General features: G+C 35.2%; 1 protein-coding gene across 2 annotated transcripts in view; it reads left to right on the forward strand.

Annotated features, from left to right (window-relative positions):
* Positions 1-24,720, forward strand: part of LOC117168858 (dynein heavy chain, cytoplasmic) — a 318,168-nt gene that overhangs the window by 132,552 nt on the left and 160,896 nt on the right. For both annotated transcript variants that reach the window (XM_033354725.1, XM_033354727.1), the window contains exons 7-8: positions 2,032-5,382; positions 19,477-19,871. In XM_033354725.1, the coding sequence (XP_033210616.1) occupies positions 2,032-5,382; positions 19,477-19,871 (3,746 nt within the window). The remainder of the gene's footprint in view (positions 1-2,031; positions 5,383-19,476; positions 19,872-24,720) is intronic.

Below are 24,720 nucleotides of genomic sequence, written 5' to 3' on the forward strand. Positions count from 1 at the left end.
CTGCCTGAGTTAAAGCCGATATCAAGTTGTGTACGTGCGATATACCTACGATGGCCACGCGACGCACACATGTTAAGGGTTGAGGGCCACTTTCATTTACCTCATGTCGGTAATTGTCGGTGGTGCAGTTTCTTTGCACACCGACCGAGTCCTGGAATCACTCGTGGATTTAAAACGGATATATATATATATATCAATCAAATGACCATCACGGGTATACGGGCGAGTAGGGGGAGCCATGTTTCTATCAACTGACATTTCTAATGCATTGTGACTCTCTATTTCTCTCTGTTTTTATTTTTTGCATTTTTCTAATCTAAATGGTCTTAGAAATGAGCTTCTGAAAGGGTTAGGCAGAATTCTCTCTAGTTCGAGAGTTACAGCTCGTCGAACATGATGGTGTACGTCAAAACCGCGCGCCCTTGCATCGCTTTAGCGCTACTGGAATTTGAATTGTTTTCCATCTCGACTGATATTTTTCGTGATTTTTTTTGTGAAATTTATCTCAATTTTTTCCTTGGCCAGACAGGCGAACTCTACGGACCAGGCATTGCAGACCCAACGTATGTCCCATAATTCACATGTTATAATGTTCTAAAACTGTAAACGTGCTTTCCAAAAGTTGAATTTTTCAAATTGGTGTGCACGCTAACGGAAGAACAACTCAACGTTTCGCGATAGATTTTTTTTTTAAATTCACAGAAAATGCTTGGCGAGGTGCCGATTGTTCATTTTTGACCCAATCCTGCACACCGTTTTACCCTGCATTTTTGACTGGAGCACTATCAATGCCATCACTACTTTTTCGAAGCCAACGTTGACATGTGAAAAAAATCACGTGTGAAGCTCAATAAAGCTACAATAGAATAGATAAAGTCCCGTATTTAAATCTTGTTTACTTTTTGCACACTAAATTTCTGAAAATTGTCTCGAAATTGGCCTACAAGGTGTAAGTCCCTCTTAATCAGTCGCCTTAATCATTATATATCGTGTCATATTTTTCATGAATTAAGAAACAAAATTTCAAAGGTAAGGGGGCTCAAGCTAGCTCGATCACGTTCCTTCTGTATATTTTTTCCTACAGATGAACATCGTAAGAGCTAATATTATAGTAGGTTAAATAAAAATTTTTAAATGGAATATACTGAAATGTCGAAAATTATCATACTAACAACATAAATACAGATAGTGGGGATGTCCGTTGCAACTTCCTTATAAAGTCCTTATGCCTATGCTCGGGGTGTGCATGCCCAGTTCTGCGGCTATCATCGGGAAATTCTTGACTCAAAATGTGGCGACGGTTTTCTAAAGCGCAATTAACTTCTTTTTTACATGCTAAAATAAAACCCTCCATGCTCGACTCTAATCCAGATGACTTTAAGAAAGGAAATGTTACCTCATACGACTTCGGCATATGCCATGTATCCCCGCGAGATTCTGAAACTTTAAGTTTAAAACCTGCCTGATTTGAAATGGATTCGTTCTATTATAAAGTGACGACTGGGAACTTGAATTTAGTCTTTAATCCTGTTGGAGTCCTGACGTATGGGATATGCATCTGAGGCTTCTTCTGTCCAGTAATTCATAAGAAACCGAGCTCAGAAACTCCGAAAGGAAAAACAAAGTTACAAATTGTATTTTTAAAACAAATGTTGCATATTGCCACCAGCTTTTTTACTAAGATTTCAGGGTTTATCCAACTGTTCTTTTATTATTTAAAGGTTATTATAGAATGCGCACAAAAATAAATAAATGTTCCCAAAATGCGGCTTTATCTCCTCTTGACTCATTTTTCAGTGATCTCATAATAAATTTTCTCGGTGTATCTTTTTAATATCCTCGTCTTTATATTTTCTTATGAGTCATTACTCTTATATTCTTTCAGTAAGACACAAAAAATGTTTGTTAGCGTATTTTTACCAAAAGAAACACGGCAATGCAGCTTATTCAGCTTACATTTCTGTGTGGTTCTCAAAAATTTGAATCCATTATTAGAACATTTATATTCTCAATTATTTTTTGATTTTACAGGGCATAGCGCTCGTGTGGGAAAGCTACAAACTAGACCAGTATGTGCAGCGTCTTTCTGATGTTGTAGTTTCATTTCAAGAAAAAGTTGAAGATCTTTTGGTCGTTGAAGAGCAGTTAGACATTGATGTTAGGTCCTTGGAAACATGCCCATATTCTGCAAATACATTTGCTGATATTTTGTCTAAAATTCAAAAATCTGTGGACGAATTGTCTTTGAAGAATTACTCAAATTTGCATATTTGGGTGGCTAAGCTCGATGAAGAAGTAGAGAGAAATTTAGCTGCTCGTTTAGAAGCTGGCATAAAGGCATGGACAGATGCTCTTATGGGACAGAAAAAAGAAATTGACTTAAGTATGGACACAGATGCTCCTACGCAACCAACGCATAAACCAGGCGGGGATCCAAAAATTCAAAATCAAATCCATGAAGTTCGAATCACAAACCAAACGATGTACTTGTATCCGAGTATCGAAGATGCTAGATTTCAGATAATGCAGCAATTATTTGCATGGCAAGCAATTGTTACATCACAAGTACGACTTCAGAGTTCGAGATATCATGTGGGTCTTGATAAGCCCGAATCTGGAACGTACAGAAATCTACTTACAAAATTACCTATTGGAAAGCAACCACTAGAAGCTGCTTATGATGCCATAGAATCTAAAATGAAAGATGTTGCTGACTATGTAGATCAGTGGTTAAGATACCAAGCACTGTGGGACCTCCAGCCTGACAATCTGTACGGCAAACTTGGAGAAGATATCAATTTATGGATGAAATGCCTCAATGATATAAAAAAGACAAGGACTACCTTTGACACTTCAGATACAAGAAGAGAATTTGGCCCAGTTGTAATTGATTTTGCCAAAGTTCAAAGTAAAGTTTCATTAAAATATGATTCCTGGCATAAAGAAACTCTAGGAAAATTTGGAACGCTTCTTGGAAACGAAATGACTACTTTCCATGCACAAGTTTCAAAATCCCGAAGCGATCTCGAACAACAATCGATTGAAGCTGCAAGTACATCTGACGCTGTTGGCTTCATAACCTATGTTCAATCTCTCAAGCGGAAAATGAAAGCATGGGAGAAGCAAGTTGACATATACCGAGAGGGTCAGAGGATTTTAGAGCGACAAAGATTTCAGTTCCCTACTTCGTGGTTACATGTTGATAACATAGAAGGGGAATGGGGAGCGTTTAATGAAATTATCAAGCGAAAAGATACGAGTATACAAACTCAGGTAGCTTCTTTGCAGATCAAAATTGTTGCAGAAGACAAAGCAGTGGAAACAAGAACTACGGATTTCCTAAATGATTGGGAAAAAGGAAAACCTGTCGAAGGTCATTTACGACCCGATGATGCATTGCAGCAGTTACAATTATTTGAGAGTAAATTTGCTAGGCTGAAAGAAGAGAGGGATAATGTCGCGAAAGCGAAAGAGGCTCTGGAATTACAAGAACCCGGAACCGTATCTGTAAGCGAAGATAGAATGCAAGTAGTCTTTGAAGAACTACAAGATTTAAGAGGAGTATGGTCAGAATTATCAAGAATTTGGACACAGATTGATGAAACAAGAGAGAAACCGTGGTTGTCTGTCCAACCCCGGAAGTTACGTCAACAACTAGATACTATGATGAGCCAATTAAAAGAGCTTCCGGCGAGGCTGAGACAATATTCCTCCTATGAGTACGTGAAGAAAATGTTACAAAGTTATACAAAAGTTAATATGCTGATTGTTGAACTCAAGTCCGATGCTTTAAAGGAGAGGCATTGGAAACAACTGACAAAACAACTAAGAGTCAACTGGGTCCTTAGCGAACTTACTCTTGGTCAAGTGTGGGATGTTAACTTACAAAAAAATGAAGGAACCGTCAAAGATATTATATTAGTGGCTCAAGGAGAAATGGCTTTGGAAGAGTTCTTGAAACAAGTTCGCGAATCATGGCAATCGTATGAATTGGACCTAATAAACTATCAAAACAAATGTCGTCTAATTCGAGGCTGGGACGATTTGTTTAACAAGGTCAAGGAACACATCAATTCTGTTGCCGCTATGAAGTTATCCCCATATTATAAAGTCTTTGAAGAAGAAGCTTTGACGTGGGAAGAAAAGTTGAACAGAATAAACGCTCTCTTTGACGTGTGGATTGATGTTCAACGTCGTTGGGTTTATTTAGAAGGTATATTTTCCGGTAGTGCGGATATAAAAACACTACTCCCAGTAGAAACTTCGCGATTTCAAAGTATCAGTTCTGAATTTCTTGGTCTAATGAAAAAAGTATCAAAATCTCCAATGGTTATGGACGTCCTAAATATTCCCGGTGTCCAGAGAGCATTAGAACGCCTTGCTGATCTTCTTGGTAAAATACAAAAAGCTCTTGGAGAGTACCTTGAAAGAGAAAGAACATCTTTTCCAAGGTTTTACTTTGTTGGTGATGAAGACTTGCTTGAAATTATCGGAAATAGTAAAAATGTCGCCAGATTACAAAAACATTTCAAAAAGATGTTCGCTGGAGTAGCTGCTATTCTTTTGAATGAAGATAACACAGTTATCACTGGAATCGCATCTCGTGAAGGGGAAGAAGTAAAATTTCAAAATTCTGTATCAACTACTGAATATCCAAAGATCAATGAATGGTTAACTCTTGTCGAAAAGGAAATGCGAGTAACACTTGCTTCCAGTCTTGCTAAAGCCGTACAAGATATCAAGCAGTTCAAGGAAGGGAACATTAATGCACAAGCGTTTATGACATGGTGTGATAACTATCAAGCACAAATAATTGTATTGGCCGCTCAAATTTTATGGTCCGAAGATGTTGAAGCAGCGTTGCATGAAGCTCAAGCTGATGTGTCTAACAATCCTTTGGAAAAAGTTTTATATCAAGTTGAAGGAACTTTAAATGTTTTAGCGGATTCTGTACTGCAAGAGCAACCTTCACTCAGACGAAAAAAATTGGAACATTTAATCAACGAATTTGTACATAAGCGTACAGTTACTAGAAGACTTATAGCGAATACAGTATCTAATCCAAAAGCCTTCGAATGGCTTTGCGAAATGAGATTTTATTTTGATCCTAGACAAACAGAAGTTCTTCAACAACTGACGATACACATGGCCAATGCAAAATTCTACTATGGTTTTGAATATCTGGGGGTACAAGATAGGCTAGTACAGACTCCATTAACAGATAGGTGCTATTTAACAATGACTCAGGCTTTAGAAGCTCGTCTTGGAGGATCGCCATTCGGACCTGCAGGAACAGGAAAAACCGAGTCAGTAAAGGCGTTGGGACATCAACTCGGAAGATTTGTCTTAGTATTCAATTGTGATGAAACCTTTGACTTTCAGGTAATCTTTGTTTCCTTCATAATATATACAAATCGATTAATTCTATAAATTTAATTTCACATGAGCTAAGTTAATACTAGTGTTGTCGACAAGTGAAAAAACCCGAAGAACGAAAAGGGGTGGGAATCGGACATACCTGCTGCCTGGGTGTTCCTCCTACCGTTCTGCCTCGTCTCGTTTCATCCTTCGTTCTCGTCTCGAGTTTTCAAGCACTTCATGACAGATGTGCGCTATCGAAGCGGTCAACTAGCGGGAAAGTTATTTTGCCACGCTGACGCGCTAAGGCTAGATAAGCGTTCTTTAATTAATAGTTAAAGTAAAATTATAAGTGCATATAATAATTGTTTGTAAATTACTTATTAATTTTATATCAAATAAGACTATGTTTCCATTTTTTCAAAGATTTAGCTTTACTTCATTAGTATGTTATTTTGGTATTATTAAACATTTATTTTGTTAATTATAACAACTTACTATATGAAAAAGAAAGGTAAAAAGTTAGGGTGGTAGAATACTAGGGTGGTACAAAAAATATATATTCATATATTAGGCTGGATCGAAAAAAATTTGCCTTTTGGATCCCTCATAACGTTTATAGAATTTTTAATGATTCGATGAATATTTTGCGGTTGGGCGAAGCGGAAATAAAATGAAAGAATTTTTCAAAGGCAGTTTTGGAAAACTACTGATTTTTTTTCGTAATTTGCATAATATGCCTCACTTTCACCATTTTTCAGATTTCCAAATTAGGTTTATACAGGAGAGATTTTATATTTTATAAGGACCTGAAAATGAGAAAAAGACCAGAAGCTACAATTTTTAAGTACTTTAAAGTCATGGACTCTATGATTTAAAAGCATCTAAGTTGAGGCCTGAGAGAAAAAGGATGTGGACTTATCCCTGAAAATTCGAGATCTATGCTTTAAAAGCAAGGGTTCTGAGATTTTAGTTCTCGCGCCAAAGAATGATAAAATTAAAGAGCAGTGTTGTGAATTAATCTCCCACAAATTCTCTCAGCGTATAAATAATTTTTTGCGGCATACAAAAACTATCTTATGTTCAAAATGACACGCTGAGAGCAAAAGCGAACTAAAAAAAAACGTACGAAAAAGCGGAGTAAAAACACGCGAGAGCAAAATCGACCTAACAAAAGGCGAGTGGTAAAACGACACAAGAATAAAGGGAGAAGATTCCCTCCACTTTGCTAATATGAGCTCGCCCGACTTCACGAATGACGAACTAATTAGCTGCTCCTCAAATTTATTCTGGTTTGAAATCCTGAATTGTCATAGAATCATTAGATTTTCTACGAAGAGGAAAATATAATTTACTGATTGTAAATATATGTAGGAGGAAAGACATCAGGGCCCAAATACCTTTAGAAACGAATTTTAAGCCAAAAAAGTTAGTATTAAACGAAAAATGGAGTATTTAAATTTTCGGATAAAAAATGGATTTTCAACAAAATAGCTCAATTTTCAACCAAAGAAATTAATTTTTAAGTAAAAAGGATTAACTTTAACCAAAAATGGAACAGTTCAATTTTAAATTGTAAAATTGATTTAAAAAATGTTAAAACAATCGAATTCAGAACAAACTAGTGCAATTTTCAAACAAAGAAATGAATTCACGGACAAAAAGACTAATATTCCTCCAAAAAAAGATGAATTTTGAACAAAGTACATAAATTTTTAACCAGATAGTCGTTCAACTAAAAAAGATAAAGCTTTAACTCAAAATGGAATAGTTACAAAAAACCAATTTTTTAACAAAATAGATAAATCTTTAATGAAAAACGTTTACATTATCAGTTTAAAAAATAAACTTACTACCAAACGTTTTTTTAGCAACATGGATTATTTTCCAACAAAATACATGCATTTTCAAACATATAATTGAATTTCGTACTAAAAATATACATTTTTAAAGGAAATTTTCAACTTAAAAATGATTATTGAACCTAAAAAAAAGTATTGAACCAAAAATGTAATAGTTACTTTTTCAGTTTAAAAATGTAATTTTCGACGGAAATAATGAATTTTCAACTGAAAAATATATATTTGACTAAAAAAATAAAACAGTTACACTTTTAATCCGAAAATAAAATTTTGAGCAAAAATTTGAATTAAAAAAGATAAATTTTTTACAAAAAATAGTATTGTTATATTTTATAGTAAAAAAAGATTAATAAAAAAACCAAACAAATTAATTTTCAAACAAATAATTTTTCAACCAAAAAGAATAAATTTCAACTAAAAAAATTCTAGTTTAACAAATAAAAAATGAATTTTCAATCAAGGAAAGTAATTTTCCTACAGTTTTTTTTTAAAGAGAAAGTTTCAACAAAGTTAATTTGAAACAAAAAAAAAACGAATTTTTCATAAAATAGGTGAATGTTCAAATATGAATTCTATACTAACATTTTCAATTAAAATAAATAATTAAAAAAAGACGAGTTTACCAAAAAAATTTTACCAGATAGTTGAATTTGTCAACTAAAAAAATATAATTTTTCAACAAGGAATGGAATGGTTCAATTTTTAGCTGAAAGAAAACATCGTTTTTAACCAAAATATAATGTTTGACCATAAATATCAATTTTCAAACAAGAAGGAAAAGTTTTTACCGAAAAGACGAATAAATATAAATAGAAACAAATAAGAAAGTCTAACTCATTTTTTATTGAATAAAATTCTTTTTAGTTTAAAACTTCGAGTAATATATTTTTTTGATTGTGGATTCATCTTTTTGTATTGAAAATTTTTTATTTGGTTTATTTTAGCAAAGATTAGTTAACACGCGTATATGAAATAGATGCAGATTACAGGAAGAACAAAATAATTTATTAACGCAAAATACAAAAGATGTTTGACGTAACGCGGTCTAAAATCAACTGACTGGTAATAGATGAACATCCGAGGTTGGACCAAACAATTATAATTGATAATTTCAACACTTCCCCTTGAGACAACCTCTATATTTCAAATTGGTATCTTCGATAGTCCCAGGAGACGAACACACTGTTCGTGTTTTGGTTTCGTTAAGGCCTTGGTTAAGACGTCGGCAGGCATCTCTTTAGATGCGACGTGCTCCAAAACTATCTCACCCGACTCCACAATCTCACGAACAAAATGATGACGTATGTCGATATGTTTGGTTCGTGCGTGGTATACTGGATTGGTAGCTAGCTTTTGTGCACTGTAGTTGTCAACTAATAACTTCATTGGCTTGTTATCAAACTCTCCAAGCTCCAATAGAAAACGTCTGAGATAAATGGCTTCCTTGGTCGCTTCGCTCATTGCCATATATTCGGCCTACGTTGTTGACAAGGCCACTGTACGTTGCTTCCTTGAATCACAAGCAACTACTCCACCGCTCATAGAGAAAGCGTAGCCTGTAAAGGAGCGCCTATCGTCAATAGAGCCTCCCCAATCCGCGTCCACATAGCCCACCAGAGGACTGTCATCACGTCTGTAGAAGATCCCGTGATCATCTGTGCCCTTTAAGTACCGAAGTATCCTCTTCGCTGCATTCCAGTGAGTCTTGTTGAAATAGTCATTGAATTGACTTAACATACTGGCTGTGTGAGCGATGTCCGTGCATGTTGCCACTGACAGGTACAGCAAACTTCCGACTAATTCCCGATAAGGAGGTTTCTCGCCTTCTGACTCGAACCAAGGGTCACCTCTGACAAGCTTCGTACCAACATCTAAAGGGGTTGATACAGAGTTGCACTGTTCCATCCCGAATCGTTTAAGAATGTCTGTAATGTACGTCTTCTGGTTGATAAAAATTCCCTCGTCGTTTCTGACAAAGTCCAATCCCAAACAACGTTTGAGATCCCTAACGTCCTTTATTTCGAAAAGATCCGATAATTCACGTCCGAATCGTGAAATTTCTTTCTGATCTTTAGACATGACCAGAATGTCGTCGACATAAATGACGATAATCACTAAATCTTCCTTCCCGTGTCTTAAATAAACACAAGGATCCGCTCTCTTTGGATTCGCATCTAAAGTCCGCAATTCCCTGTCAAACAGTATGTACCAGGCGCGACCAGCCTGTTTGAGACCGTACAAGGCTTTTCTCACAAGACAGACTTTATTGCCTTGAGCCAACTCGTTCAAAATGGTCTTGGCTTTGTTGAACAATTGATCCTGGTTCTGTTTTTCGTTGATTATGTATTTTAGAACATTCTCCATCCAATCTGGTACCTCCATGAAAACTTGCTCATCCAATTCGCCGTTGAGATATGCAGTTGCCACATCGTACTGTCGAATATGCATACCGTTTTTCACTGCAAAAGCAATTGTCGTTCGTATAGAGCTCAATCTTGCAACTGATGCGTAAGTCTCGTGGAAATCCTTACCATACTGTTGAGAATAGCCCTTTGCCACGATCCTGGCTTTTCTCTTTTCCAGGATACCGTTCGTACCATATTTATTTCGTAATACAAAACGACTGCCAATTACCTTCGAGGCCTTAGATCTGTCCACCAGACTCCATGTGTCCTTCATGAGAATCGAATTCACTTCATCCGCCATGGCCGCCATCCATTCGTCTGATTCTCGGCTATCCATTGCTTGAGTAACAGGAATCTCAGTTAGGAAAGCGAAATCGGTCTCGACCTCGTTTGCACTGCACGTCATCCCATAGATCTTTCTCGGTCTTCAGGAAGTCCTGTGCGCACCAAGCGGGGCCTACCTCGTCTTCTAGCAACCATCGGATCATCAGCAGGGAAACCTAGAAAATCTCCAACATCGGACAATTCTTGTTCATTGTTGACATCATTAGGTATCTCCAGCTGTTCTTCATTGGCCTGATTGCCACAATCTTGTTCATTAACAAGATCAATCTCGATGAATGCTTCATTTCCCTCAATTTCGTTGACATTTTCGGTGAATTTAACGACTTTCGAGTATCGTTCTCTTCTGGGCGGAAATCTTCATAGTGCTCGATCAAACGAACAGGAATTTTATCCAGGGAACTCACGTCTCTTGATATTTCGACTCTTCTTTCTTCTGGAACCCAAATCCTGTATCCTTTCGATTCCAAGCTATATCCCACGAAGATTCCTTTTCTTGATTTTGGCTCGATTTTTCCTTTACCTGGAGATCTATCAAGAAGGTAGACTTCACTCCCAAATCGTTTTAAATCGGCCACATTTGGAGGTTTTCCAAACCAAACTTCATATGGAGTTCTTCCATTTAGCTTATTCGTTGGTGATCTGTTGCGAATGAAATTTGCTGTATTGACAGCTTCCGCCCAGAACGTTGGTGGCAATCCTGATTGTATCAGTAAGCACCTTGCTATTTCCATCAACGTTCTATTTCGCCTCTCAGCAACGCCATTTTGCTCTGGATTGTAAGGTACAGTCAACCGTCGTGATATTCCGTGCTTTTGGAGTAATCCGTTGAAACTTTTATTATCATACTCCTTTCCGTTATCCGACTGCAAACATTTTACCTTCCTATCTTGCTGCGTGTTCACCAAAGCTCTGAAAATGTCAAATTCATTCATTACCTGATTCTTGTGGCTGATAAATTTTACCTCACACCATCTGGATGAATCACCAATGAAAGTGACAAAATAACACTTCTTTGCATGTGAAGCAACACGCATCGGACCGCAAACGTTAAAGTGAATGAGTTCTCCCACTTCTGTCACTCTTTCGGATGCCGTAGGAAAAGGAGCGCGACACATCTTCCCCTGGAGACAAACACTGCACTCAAAATCTGCATTGATGCCCTTGACGTCGATTCCTGTAATGGAGCCTGTCCTAATGACCTGACGAAGAGATTGAACATTTAGGTGCCCCATCCGAATGTGCCAGTCTTCTAGAGAATTTTTCTTCGGAATCCTCTCTGCGACATCTGCTTCGAAAATGTTTTTGCACTCGGGACCAGTTAAATCTCGGAGAAAATACAAATCGTTTTCACGATTGGCAGTGAGTAATACGGTCCCGTCGCGATTAATGACCTCGGCCTTGGTTTTACTGAACAGGACATTGTGTCCCTTATCAGTAATTTTCCCAATTGAAACGAGATTCGTGTGCAGGTCTGGAACGTACAAAGTGTCACTCAACGTTATCACTTTTCTCTCACCATCCAATTTCTTCATGGTTTTTACAGTGCCTTTTCCCAATATTTCAGTAGATGCACTGCTACTAGCAAGACCTAACTTTCCTCGATCATATTCTTGATCGATTTCCGCGAACGAATTGACATCCTTGCACATGTGGGATGTGCACCCACTGTCAAAACAGCAAGCATCACAATTCATGCTATTTCCGGTTTGAAAAACTTTGACTTCTGACGTGTCCAGTGACGCAAACAGACTCACATTTTCAGCACCCTTCGCGGAATGTCCTGTTAGCTTGTTCGCATTCTTGCAGTTTTTCGCCCTATGTCCTATTTCACCGCACTTAAAACACTTCATTTTCGAATCCCCTTTCACATTTTCATCTTTATCTCCTTTACTATGCTGGTTTTGTTTGTTTCTGTTTTTAAATTTTCTCACAGCCATCGCATTCTGTACTGGATTTCGACTTGTTTCTTTTCGAGCATCGAATTCTTCCGAAATTTTGATTCGAAGCGTTTCAAGAGACGGCAATTCGTCACGTGACGACATCGCGCACCGAAAATTCTGTTTTCCGGCAAGCTGCGCAGAAGCAAGACAGCTAATAAATCCTTATTGATTTCAACTTCTAATTCTGCCAACTTATCTACCGTATCGAAAAAATCCCTAGAATGTTCTTGTACATTGTCACCATCTCGCATTTTCAAGGACATCAAGTGATTTAAGAGCGCAACTTTCCGCGCTGGACCCTTAGGTTGATAGATGTTCTCCAACTTGGTCCAAATTTCTCGCGCGGATGTACAACTTTTTATTTGCTTAATTTCCGTTGGACTGATTGGAAACACAATGTCCGATTGCGCTTTCATATCAGCTTCTTCCCAACTATCTGCTTCTTGTTGGGATGCTGCATTGCCTTGCACAACCTCGGGTTTAACAATTCTGCCACTCACATAACCCCACGCGTCGTTCTTGATGAGAATTGCACGCATTTGAAGTTTCCAAGTGTCGTAATTGTCCTGATTGAGCACTTCAAATCTTAAACCGGTCGCGTTCATCCTGACGAGTTACTTACGAATCCTGTCGCAACTGAAGTCAACCTCAAAAAAGAATATAACTCGAGTCTTGATCTCAACAAAAATTTCTGTTTTTCCAATGCGTTCTGGGCCAATAACCTTTTAGCAAACATTAGTTAACACGCGTATATGAAATAAACGCAGATTACAGGAAGAACAAAATAATTTATTAACGCAAAATACAAAAGATGTTTGACGTAACGCGGTCTGAAATCAACTGACTGATAATAGACAGATGAACATCCGAGGTTGGACCAAACAATTATAATTGATAATTTCAACAGTTTAAGATGAAGTTTCCTGTTAGAAATTCATATATTTGGGTTGGAAATTTAACGGTTTTGTTCAAAATGTATCCTTTTCGGTTGGAAATTCAACTATATAGTTGAAAATTCATCTTGATTGATAGAAAATTACTCTTCTCGTTATAAAAGTTATATAATGTGGTTAAAAATTCAGTTGTGGGGTTGTAAATTCCACTCTTTCGTTTAAAATTAATTTTCTTCTTGTTCAAAATTTTATTATTTTGTTGAAACTATTTTTTCTGTTAATAATCATATTTTTACTGAAAATATAACTTCCATTTTTGGTTGAAACATTATCTTTTTTAGTTTAAAATTCATCTGTATGGTTCAAAATTCGTTTTTTGTTGTTTCAAGTTTGATTTAAAAAAATTTTAATTTATGTTTTCGGCAGAAAATTATTGGTTTGAACATTGAATCATTTGTTTTTAAACAAAATTTGTTGCTTGAAAATTTTAATATTTTTCTGAAACTTTGATTTTTTTGTAGGTAATATATTTTTTACTGAAAATTTAACTATGTGGTTAAAAATTCATGTATTTAGTTGAAAATTCACTTTTTTGGAAGATTATTAGTCTTTTTGTTAGTAAATTTATTTCTTTTTTGGAAAATTTGCCTTTTTTCTTGTAAATTCGATTGTTTTATTTATTAAAAATTAATTTTCCAATTAAAAATTTAAGTGTCCCATTTTTGGTTGAAAATTCATCTTTTTCACTTGAAAATTAATTTCTTTGTTTGTCAGTTGAATGATGTTGTTGAAAATTCCATTTTTTATCTAAAAATGTAATTAGTCCTTTTTTATTCAATATATTTTGCTCTAACTTAAAATTCGTTTCTGAAGTTGAAAATTGACCAATTTTGATGGAAAGTTTTTTTTTTCGAGAAATTATATTTTTAGTTGAAAACTCATCTTCTTTGGTAGAAAATTATTCTTCTTGTTTAAAAATGCATCTGTTTTATTCAAAAACTAGGTCATACGCGCGCTTAGCGCGCGGGCAACTCCTTTCCTGGTAATTATTTTATTTGGAAATGAAGTTCTATAAAATACCACGATTTACATTTTTACTTTAATACCTTTAATTTGTACACGGCTTCGCATGGGTACACTCTCACGATTCAGAATAAATCACTGTGCAGCTTCAAACATTTTTATGGAAGTTCGGAAAATACCATCTAAAATTTCTGCGCTTACAAATTTTCTTAGAATCACAAAGTGTATGATCTCAACTCGAGAAGAGTCCAAGTCTTCTAGCACTTGGATGGGCGATCATTTGCGACGTACGACCGGTTTGTGTACTCGAATTTCGAAAAGCCGGCTAAACTAGCGAGGTAATTTTTTGTAGTTTTCCTATCATCTCGCCAAATTTTAAGGCAAATAGCAGTACTTTGAGTAAACTCGTTTGTCAAAAGGGACATCTTAGGGAACTTTCTTATTGAACACATTGAAAGTAGGTTTTTTTCGGGAACCAAACTACCAGATGCCTGGGCTGTATTGACAGAAGTGATTGGAAATACATTCTTTATTGATTCCTTAAACAAGTTGATCCTATTCTTCGAAAAATGGCCAATCTCCTAATTTGCCTATGAAAGTATTTTAAATAATAAATCTTAAAGATTTGATAAGTATAATTAATCGCAAAGACTTTCTTAGTTAAATTTCTAAAAAAGCTGACCCTATTCGTTAAAATATAGCCAAATTCGGAATTTAGAATGGAAGTTGTTTAAATAATTAATAATGCTTCTCAAACTCTTAATTTATAATATAAATTATTAAAATAATGAATAGTTCTTGTAAATTTACAAAGCAACATAGAAAAGAGTCATCGGATAGGCATAATTGGTAAACTCCGTAAACAAATTGACTTGTAGAAAAAAGGCCAAACTTTTAATTTTTTAATCCAAATAGTTAAAAAAATCAATATTCTTGTACATTTGTAAAGCATCAGAGAAAAAACAGCATCGGAAAGATATTATTAGTTAATACTCTAAAAAAATTGAGTTTATCCGTAGAAAAGACCAAACTCTTAATTTGTAATCAAAAATGTTTAAACAATCAATCCCTCTAGTAAATCTACCCAGCAACACAGAAAATATTTATCAGAGAGAAATTCTTAGTAGACCCTGTTAACAAATTGACTCGTAGAAAGAAACCCCAACTTTGAATTTTTAATCGAAAATGTTTAAATAATCAATACTTCTTGTAAATCTACCATGCAACATAGAAAACAGACATCAGATACACATTCTTACTTGACTTAGTGAACAAATTGAGTCGTCGAAGAAAGGCCAAACTCTTCATTTTTTAATCGAAATTGTTCAAATAATTAATAGTTCTATGAAATTTGCAAAGCAACATAGAAAAGAGTCATCGGATAGACTAAATTGGTAAACTCCGTAAACAAACTGACTTGTAGAAAAAGGACAAACTTTAAATTTTTTAATCGAAATTCATAGAAAAAAAGAATCGGAAAGATATTCTTAGTTAATCTTTAAAAAATGAAGCTTATCCGTAAAAAAGATCAAACTCTTAATTTTGAATCCAAAATATTGAAATAATCAACCCCTCTAGTAAATCTATCAAGCAACACAGAAAAGAGTCATTAGAAAGACATTCTTAGTGGATCCCGTAAACACATTGACTCGTAAAAAGAAAACCCAACTTTAAATTTTCAATCGAAAATGTTTAAATATTTAATACTTCTTGTAAATCTACCATGTAACATAGAAAACAGACATCAGATACACATTCTTAGTTGACTTCGTGAACAAATTGACTCGTCGAAGAAAGGCCAAACTCTTCATTTTTTAATCGAAATTGTTCAAATAATTAATAGTTCTATGAAATTTGCAAAGCAACATAGAAAAGAGTCATCGGATAGACTAAATTGGTAAACTCCGTAAACAAATTGACTTGTAGAAAAAAGGCCAAACTTTTAATTTCTTAATCGAAATAGTTTAAAAAATTAATATTCTTGTAAATTTGCAAAGCATCATAGAAAAAGAAGCATCGGAAAAATATTCTTAGTTGACTCCATAAACAAATTGTACCTTTTCGTTGTAAAAAGCCAAACTCTGAATATCTTTATGAAAATGGTTGAAGTAATCACAATGTTTGAAGATTAAATATACGTTTAAAAAAAAGAGCCCCAGTCGAATTTTAGAAATATTGAAATAAATTGAACCTATTTAAAAAATAGCCATTTATGCAAAATTTTTTAATAATTACAATGTTTGTAGATTAAATAAATGTGCTAAAAACAAAAATGAGCCCCAATCGAATTCGGCATGATCTCTCTAACTTAATCGCTAGGAATGTTTACATCGATAATGTAAACAGATGCATCGAACTTGCCTTGAGGCAGTAGAGCGATCTATGGGTCTATGTATAACGCAAAAATGATCAAGCTATGGGAAGCATAGACCAACTTTCAAATATAGGATTCATGTCTTTGGTTGGAAATTCGTTTTTTTTTTCGGGTTGAAAATTAATTTTTTCACTTGGAAACTTAAGTATAAACTAAAATTTTCAGTAAAAAAAGGTATGTATAAGTTACTTTAGGCCCTGAAATCTTGTCTCCTATATATATTTACATACAGTAAGTGATATTTTACTCTTAGAAATAAATCTAATGATTCTATGGTAATTTAGGATTTTAAAACCATAATAAATTTGAAGATCAGCTGATTAGATCGTCATTCGTGAAGTCGGGTGAGCTCGGGTTCGTGTTCGTGAATTTTCGGCTTTAGGCAAGTCTGTTCTTCGCAGTAGCAAAGTGGGGAGGGGGACTTCTCTCTTCATTCTTGTGGCGTTTTACCGCTCGCCATTTCGTAGGTAGCGTTTGATCTCGCGTGTGCTTACTTCGCTTGTGCGTACGTCTTCTTTATGTCACTTTTGCTCTCAGTGTGCCATATATACTTTCGAGAAATTGAGAAGATCAGATCGTTTAAAAATAAAACGATTATAATTGTTAGAAATTCTATATTTTTTTATTTCAGGACTCCATAAAAAAATCTGATTTCTCCTATAATAACTGAAAAAAATATGGGAAAAAATTAAAAAATTGGGCATACCATGCAGATTAAGAAGTAGCCTATCTTGCCGCTACGGATAAGAATTAGGCTAACTTCATTTAGCTAAGTTTTCAGGAGGAATAATTCATATACTTTTTTTGCGAAACATTTCCTACGAATTCAAAACTCCAGTATTTTGTATTACAGTTTGTGATGTAAGTTAGGTTCCTATAACTTTCAAAACAAGAAATTTAAAAAGATTCTTATTTCTTTTAACACATCTATGTGTTTACTAAATTTCACACTAAATGAAGTTAGCCTAATTCTTAACGGTAACGAAAAGATAGCCTATTATTCGTAGAACCCATCGATTTCATGATAGGTTGTAATGCAATGAAAAATCATATTACAAATAAACAAATTAAATTTTTGGATAAAAGACAGAAGTTACGATAAAGTGTTCAACAACCAATTTGTGATAAAAATGCGATCCTACAATTTGATTTTAACCATGATACAATTGATATAAATTTAATTCTATACTATAAAACTTATTGAAAATTTAAGGTACATATATTTTATATTACCTAAAATCTCTCCTTCTCCAAATATATTAATCCAAACGCCAGAAATTTAGAATAAAATTTATTAAATTGTTATTTGATGAAAAAAATATAAGTAAAGCTAGGATAATAAGCAATAACACAATATTGAGTTAACATTCAGGAACGATCATCCCTCTTTATAATTCTGGCTTGAAAATATTAAATAAAAAAGTAAATATCATAAACCTATAAACCTTTAGCGAACATTTTACAAATTTTAAGATGAATAACATCTGAGGAATTATTATTACTAGTTACTATGTAATCATATAACAAATTTTAATTACTAAAGTAAAAATTAACGTCACTTTTTTGTTTATTGCTAGATTGTATATAGGTCGCGTAATATTAACCAGCAGATTATCACAGTATTGTCTTTATATCTCTCTGAATCTGCAATTTGCATTCTATTGCATCGATTTAGATTTTTAGAAATATAATTATAATTTAAAAACTTAAATTCCTGTTTTTAGTCGCATATTAGATTATATAAATATGCGTACATGAATATTTAAGTATGTGGTACATACATGCATCTCGTTAGGGGTGAATTTTAAAATCGACTGTGTGTTGATCTTAAGAATTTATAAGTTTTATGACTAATCAATTCATCACTTATTACTTATTATACATTCAAATTTCATACAATTTTAAAAATATGTAGTAGTCAAACTGATTCAAATCGGTACGCTCTTTCGATTTTTAAAGTGACAGAGTGGCAAAAGAACATTCCAGCGAGCTGTCCCCTCTGCTAGCGCACATCTGCTTCGAAGTGCTAGAAAATGTGAGGCAAGAACGAGAAATGACGATACGAGATGAGGAAAAATTAAACCAGAGAAACCAGGCTTTGTATTCCTCATCTCGGACCGCATCACTAGTTAAGGGGAAAATCCCGTGTAGTGGGTCCAAAGAATCGATTTTTTTTGTGCTTAAACGATAGCTTGCCATCCCAAAAACATACAGTGAATATATCAGAGCCTTATCTGAGCTCTTTATCCCCGAAACAGCGCACGATGACGCTGATCGGGCCATGATCCAACCCACACAAAATCTAGCTACGCGCAAGTAAATAAAATCGCAATTAATCAGTAATACCGAAAACATCCGATTTTGAAAAGAAACCAGCTCCACGAAGAAGAACTGGGCTTAATATATGCTCTCGGAATGGCAGAGTAACGATTGATACTCGTAAGACAATTTTCACTATGTAAATCTTTAAACACGTTCTTCTCGGTTTTTCAGTTTTCAATATTGCCCGATTCATAGCTCAAAAAGATTTTCTTGGCATTCTATCGTGGCAGGGATCAAATTTGGCGTTTCAGCATTCAAAGCGCATTCAACATCGGTTTTAAATCCGATGGAATTTTTTTTGCAAATGTCTAGTGATAATGCGTCTTCCATAAATGGAAAACGCATTATCAATTTATAAAATTTCATTTCGATTAATAGCTCAAAAATAATTTGACCGGGCGACTTGGAGTTGCATATACAGATTGCTGAAATGTGTTATTTGTCGTTGAATCACTCTAAATTGAAAAATAAATTCAACAATTTTTTTGTTAACAAATCCAAGCAAATTTTTTGGTAAAAACCGGATTTTTTTCAAATTGATGCCAGTTTGTGAGGTATGAACATTTTTCGAGATTTTTTTGGTTCGCCCGCTAACTAAGGATCTAAACTTAAAAAAACGTTTTGATTTGTTTACTTTAAACTCATGTGTGAGGAACTAGAAATCGGGCAAATTGACATATCGAATTTGCACATGTCGAAAATCCGCCTTATAAATCAAAATATAAAGTATCAAGCTGAAATTCTTTTGTTTTATACTTCTAGAGTACCTTTATAAACCACAAATTTGCGGGCTGTTACACGGGATTCCCCGCGTAATACCTAACTTGAAAAACTGTGATATTTAATAGTAGCAGCAATAAACTGAAAGCAAAATTTTCAGATTTCAGTCCATATCAATCGTTCTTCACAAAAATACGTCTATAAATTATTCACTTCTTTAAATGAATTTAATAGGCGATGGGACGTATATTTGTGGGTCTTTGTCAAGTTGGTGCTTGGGGATGTTTCGATGAATTCAATCGCTTAGAAGAACGGATGCTGTCTGCTGTATCACAGCAAGTGCAAACTATACAAGAAGCTCTAAAGAGTCAAATGGAAGGGAAAAAAGAAGGAACACTGTGCGTTGAGTTGGTCGGAAAGCAAGTGAAAGTTTCGACTGATATGGCGATCTTCATCACAATGAATCCAGGTTATGCTGGACGATCTAATTTACCAGATAATTTAAAGAAATTGTTTAGATCTCTAGCGATGACTACTCCCGATCGACAGCTAATCGCCGAAGTTATGCTCTTCAGTCAAGGATTCCGGACTGCCGAAAAATTAGCATGCAAAATTGTACCTTTTTTCAAGTAAGTTTTTTTTTAATTCACTAATTTACGGTATTACGAGAGGATGTCAATTTTTAAAACATCATTTGAAGGATTAAATTAGTTTACTTTTAGTTTAGAGTTTATTAAAGCCTTGGGATAATGTCCCCTAAGGCAGAAAATATAAGTACAATAATGAAAATACATTAATCACGTGACATCAAATAATCAATTACAGAATTCTATATGTTGTATGAACTAGTGTGAGAACAAATAAGTGCTATATAATAAAAACAAGGTAAGTATAAAAAAATAAAATAAAAAACCACTGATAATTAATAAGAAGAACCGTTGGAACCTATATAAATCTATAAAAGTGAGGTTTGCTCAGGTATTAAATGACGGAAAATACTGATCTTGAATGAAGCTAAACAATCAGCAGTTGTTATATTATTGGGTAGTGAATTCCAGGGGTTAGATATATGGTGATATGGATGTGTATCTTGGCAAGCCGTAAATAAATCGCATACATTCATTTAGTGCTCTCTGTAGTTTTACATCGAGTTCAAGTGATATATCGTGGTAACCAGACAGCTGTAAACTAAGAGAGGGAAGATCAGCGTAGATATTAATTTAATGCGCATACTTATCTAATATTTTCCTGTTAACTTTAAGAGGATACAATTCTCTATGTATTTTATTGACTATATGACAGACGTGTTCCTGTCAGTTAAGCGAAGGATTAAAGATGACGCCCAAATTGCGAGCAGAGTTAGTGTATTGAATAATAGAACGATTTAACATCAGCGGAGGTAAGACTGACGTATCGATGCTATTGAGATAGGCAGGACTACTGAGGATCATGGCCTTCGTCTTAGAAACGTTAATGGAAAGTTTGTTAGTTGTGGCCCATGTAGTCTAAACCTCAATCGTTTGATTTAAAGTCCCGATCGCCAAAGTTACATCACGAGGAGGACACTGAATATATATTCGAAGGCCGTCAGCATCAAATGAATATTTAATAAGTTTAAGGAAAAGCTTAAGATCAGGTACGTATATAATAAACAGGATAGGTCCTAAAACCGATCCCTGAGGGACTCCAGAAATTACCGGAAGCCAGTTAGTCTTGTAGCCCTGCCTGAATCCCGTTTGGTATGTATCATACAGATTGTTCCAAGGTATTCAGTCAGTTTCTTGGATATAGTTGTCTCGAAAACCTTAGAGGTTGAACATAAGAGAGAGAGAGATAGGCCTATAATCACTCCGAGAAACCGGGTTCTTAACTTTAGGTACAGGACGAATGATCGGTTTTCTCCATAGGACAGGAAATGTATGAATTGATGAAATATTTGAAAAGGTTCACTAAGTGAGGAAGAAAATCCTCCATATCCCTTTTTATATAGCTAATAGGTATACCATCAATGCCTTTGGAATCGCTGCTGCTAGATTGAACGGCCTTACTCATATCCATAAAAGAAGCAGGAGAAAAGGAGAAATCCGTTTCGAGTGCATCTTGTGATGTAGTAGGTGAGATAAACGAATCGGACGAGGATATATTCAAAACAGAATGGTAATAAGTATTGAAATCTTCAACAGACATATGCAAAGATCCTTCATTCTTTTTAGGGTTAATAAGGCCCAATATACGGAATTCATTCCAAAGGCGAGAAGAGTCATCTTTGTTCGTTAGTTTGGTTGTATTAAAAGCAATTCTATTTGATAGCAAATTATATTGAACTCGGTTTCTTAGGGAGCAGAACTTAGACACGAGATAATCAGAATTATTACGTACAGCTACTTTGTATAGCCTATCTCTCTCCTTCATCATTGACCTTAGTTCCTGAGTGATCCACGGCGCAAGCAAGCTTCTAGGTTGGTACATACGAAGCGTAGATAATTTTTCATTAGCATCGATTGCAATTGCAGTAAAACACAGAAATTTTATTTTCAATAGGATCAATTGAAGATAATTCAGACCAATTGCATGACACCAAATATCTCAAGAAATCGTCAACATTCATGTTACGAAAAGAGGCGATGAGATAGGAATCTGTTTTCCTGTTTAGGGAGCAGGTAACAATACTTGACATAAATTAGGTCATGCTGGGATAGAAATGGTACCTCTCTTTGGCCATATTCTACTATCTTATCCTTATCATAAACAGCACATATATCTAACCATATGTGAGAAGAGGCAGTGTGGTGTGTAGGAGAGTACGGTACGACCTAAAGGTCATTGGAAAAGAAAAATCGTCTGATATGGTTAGCATAATAGGCGTCTTTACACAGATCGGCATTAAAATCGCCGACAATAATAACATTAGTATACAGAGGGAAGTGAAGAGAAAATGCCATTTTAAAATAAGTGATAGGGCCAGTATTTGGGGGACGATAAACTATCGAGAGGAACCTATTCTGTAGATGTTAGCAATGTCATAAGTCTGGATAGTGATATTGAGTATGCTTGAAATAGCTATTATTCGTTGCAATATATCTTCAGCAGGCGAGGCAGGTAGTCCTGTTATGACCAATTCGAGGTTTCTTTCGTATTGTACGAGCTTGTTTGTTTTCAGCGTACAAGCATTGAGCTTAGACGTTAATTCAAGCTTATCTTGATTGGATGCATGGCCCGTAGAGGATTGAACTTATCGATTCGTTTTTCCAGTTCATTAAGTCTAGAGACGACTACCCTATTTTCTTCTGAACCCTTTTTTAAACTATCGTTAACTGCATAAGTCTTGGAAGTAGTGTCATTCCGTAGGCTTTCCAATCCCCCGTCACACAATTTTTCACTAATCGAAGAAAACATGGCGTGGATAGCATGTAAAGGCCGTGCGAGATGCTTGCAGATAGCAGTATAAGTAGCAAAATCGACATTCGGAGAAGGATGGGGCAGAAGGATGGAAGAAGGGAGCGGTGCAGGGTGATTATCCGTTTGCAAAGGGGCAGCGGGAAGTTTAGGGGTAGCATCTGATTTACCCGGTGAGGAGGCCCCAATAGAATGGTTCGAAGCCTTATCGCACCTTTCAGAATTACTAGAAAATTTGCTAGATCTAGTGGTCATGCAACTAATTTCAGGTGGCAAAAACAGCTGAGCATACGCTACAGCAGCTAATCCATTCTTTATTAAGAAAGACGCGGCTCGTCGGAACACATCTTTCATGGAACTAGTTATTGCACTTACCACATTTGTAGTCTTTAGAAGCACTTTTAAAATGCTCCGAGCACCCATTACATGTATTGAAATCATTTTTATTGTTCAGGATGAAACTAATCAGCAGTGTAGAGAAAAAGATTCAAATCTGGGAAATTTGAGTGCAACAAACATCGATTTGCGCCTATGTAATCCGCTTTTCACTCAAATACGTACCTCACGCTGTGATGTACGTATTTGACACCTATAATGCGCAATAGTTTTTGCACTTTTGTAGTGCGTATCACTCGAAACGACTGATGGGGAGGTTTGGGGGGGGGGAGTATAGTCACCAACTTTCCAATAATTACACTTTTTCGGAAGTAAAAACTGGGAAACTTCAGTGCAATAAAGAGCGATTTGTGCCTATGTAATCCGCTCTTCACTCAAATACGTATCATTGGGATAAGCGAATTAAAAATAAAATAAAATTATGTTTAGCGATTGTTTTTCTGGTTACACATATGTATTTTGACTCGAATAAACAGGATCACAGACGGTAATACATAGTTTTTATATGCATGTTTTTTTCTAAAATAAATGGTCTTTGGCTGCCATTCTTTTTCTGTTCATGAAATTACAAAATATGTTAAAAAACACCCAAAAATAAGTTTTTTCCCATTATTTCTACAAATATGTGTCGTATCAAAATTTAAAAAAAAACTCGTTACAAATATTCTTGGTTATGTAAAAAATACATATTTTACGTTGAGGAATTTTTTGATTGAAGTTACTATTTTCAAGGGAAATTAAAAAATAGGTAAAAAAATATCACTTTTTTATAATCGCAACTGTTTTAAGTCTTGCTTATTAGAAAAACACTCGAAAATATTAAATAACATACCCGTAATGAGTTTCCTTTTCGTCATCTCTTCGAAAGTTTATATGATCAACGTCGGGCCTGATATCATTTTCAGGGCCTATAGGAAAAGCAATAAAAAAATTGGGATATTGACTATTTGTGATAGTCGATTTGTAAAGTCTTGAGTGTGGAATCATGAGAGATATATGGACGGCTGTAGATGCTGAAAAATGCCCCGAAAATTTGTCCGATCTTGACCCGGGATTCTTGAACCATGAGAGTTTTTACTTTAGCCACGCGCGTTTCGAACTTCTGTGGTTCCCCTGAAGATCCTTCTTCAAAATTGATAGCCCTCGTTGCCTTCCTTTACAGAGTATACACCACACTGTCGCTTACAATGAAAGAGCACAACTTCATCGCAGATGGCGCTAGGAATTCGTTAAAATTAAATCGTCTGACCAGATACTTAACCGATGATTTAAAGGCAGTAGTAAATAAGCCAATATAAAAAGGGTCTTTTTCAGACACTCGCATAACATTATTTTGTCGATAATCACTGATGAAAGACTGGAAGTGCAGCAGGAGGCCCGAAATCCCATTATGAAAGCCAGAGAAACTGCTAAGGCGCACGCAGTACCAGAGATAGAAATTTCCGGATTTGAAAAGCGCGAGAGGCCAAAAAAGCAAAAACTAGCGAAGAGCTGCATGAACGCTTCAGATATATGCGCAATTTTTAAGGAAATAGTTTTCCGACAATTTTAAATAATAACTCAAAACCGACCTTTATTCATTTTGTAGAATGGGAATCTTATTTAATATTAAGTAGGGTTTTTAATATCAAAGCGCTTTTCTAATAAGCAAGATTTAAAACACATGCGAATATAAAAAAAATTGAC

The sequence above is a fragment of the Belonocnema kinseyi genome, chromosome 3, assembly GCF_010883055.1.
Source record: "Belonocnema kinseyi isolate 2016_QV_RU_SX_M_011 chromosome 3, B_treatae_v1, whole genome shotgun sequence".
Taxonomy (NCBI): Eukaryota; Metazoa; Arthropoda; class Insecta; order Hymenoptera; family Cynipidae; genus Belonocnema; species Belonocnema kinseyi.